At 56.7% G+C, this 1040-nt stretch overlaps 1 protein-coding gene across 1 annotated transcript; it reads right to left on the bottom strand.

The window, feature by feature from the left end:
* Window positions 1–270: 270 nt before the first annotated feature.
* On the bottom strand, window positions 271–676 carry LOC311121264 (histone H2A; the record flags this gene model as incomplete). The annotated part of the gene is made up of 1 exon (XM_084195774.1): window positions 271–676. One exon carries the CDS (start codon window positions 674–676, stop codon window positions 290–292), a length of 387 nt encoding a protein of 128 aa, XP_084051900.1. The 3' UTR covers window positions 271–289.
* Window positions 677–1040: the final 364 nt, after the last annotated feature.

Raw genomic sequence — 1040 nt, 5'->3', positions numbered from 1 at the left:
CCCGGTGCGCGCGCGCGCAATAGGACGCCGCCGGCCCTTTATGCGCAATAGGACGCCGCCGGCCCTTTACGCGCAATAGGACGCCGCCGGCCCTTTACGCGCAATAGGACGCCGCCGGCCCTTTACGCGCAATAGGACGCCGCCGGCGAATGTCGAAATAGTTGTGTATACACCCACTCAATGTGTGGCGGTCATAGAAAGGTACTTTGCGCTTTTGGAGAGCTAGGTGGTTGGCTCTTAAAAGAGCCTTTGGGGGTTGAGTAGTCAAGTTGAAGTCGCAGTAGCGAATTTACTTGGCTTTGACTGCCTTCTCGGTCTTCTTGGGGAGTAGCACTGCCTGGATGTTGGGCAGCACACCACCCTGAGCGATGGTCACACCGCCGAGCAGTTTGTTCAGCTCCTCGTCGTTACGGACGGCCAGCTGCAGGTGACGGGGGATGATACGAGTCTTCTTGTTGTCACGGGCAGCGTTGCCGGCCAACTCCAGGATCTCAGCAGTCAGGTACTCGAGCACGGCGGCCAGGTAGACTGGTGCGCCAGCGCCCACACGCTCGGCGTAGTTGCCTTTGCGCAGCAGCCTGTGCACACGGCCCACGGGGAACTGGAGCCCGGCACGGGATGAACGGGTCTTTGCCTTCGCCCTGGCCTTGCCTCCGGTTTTGCCTCTTCCGCTCATATTGGTAGCTTGAGAAAGTCTGAATGAGCCGCTCGCCACTTCGAGAGCCGTACTTATACCTCGCCACAAGAGGCAACGATTGGCCACCGGGCCGGTGTGGCCTTATCCAATTGGAGCGAGGGACAGACAGACAGACAGACAGCCCTAAACCGGTTCCAACCCACAGGCAGCGAGTGAGAGGCTACTTTGTTTCCCTCCGACTTTGTTACTTTGTGTCATTTCGCGTGAGCGCCAAAATGTCCGACATGAAATCCTCACATTATTTCTCTCCAAATGGGAAACAAACAGCTGGTGAGGGTGCACTCTTGAGTTTGAAATCGAAGCCACTATAGTATTGTTATTGTTACTCACTCAGTCTCTCTCT

This window comes from Coregonus lavaretus (genome assembly GCF_964263955.1).
Source record: "Coregonus lavaretus genome assembly, contig: HAP1_SCAFFOLD_1620, whole genome shotgun sequence".
Taxonomy (NCBI): Eukaryota; Metazoa; Chordata; class Actinopteri; order Salmoniformes; family Salmonidae; genus Coregonus; species Coregonus lavaretus.
The sequence above is the reverse complement of the archived record's forward strand: the minus strand, read 5'-3'. Positions and strand labels throughout refer to the sequence as shown.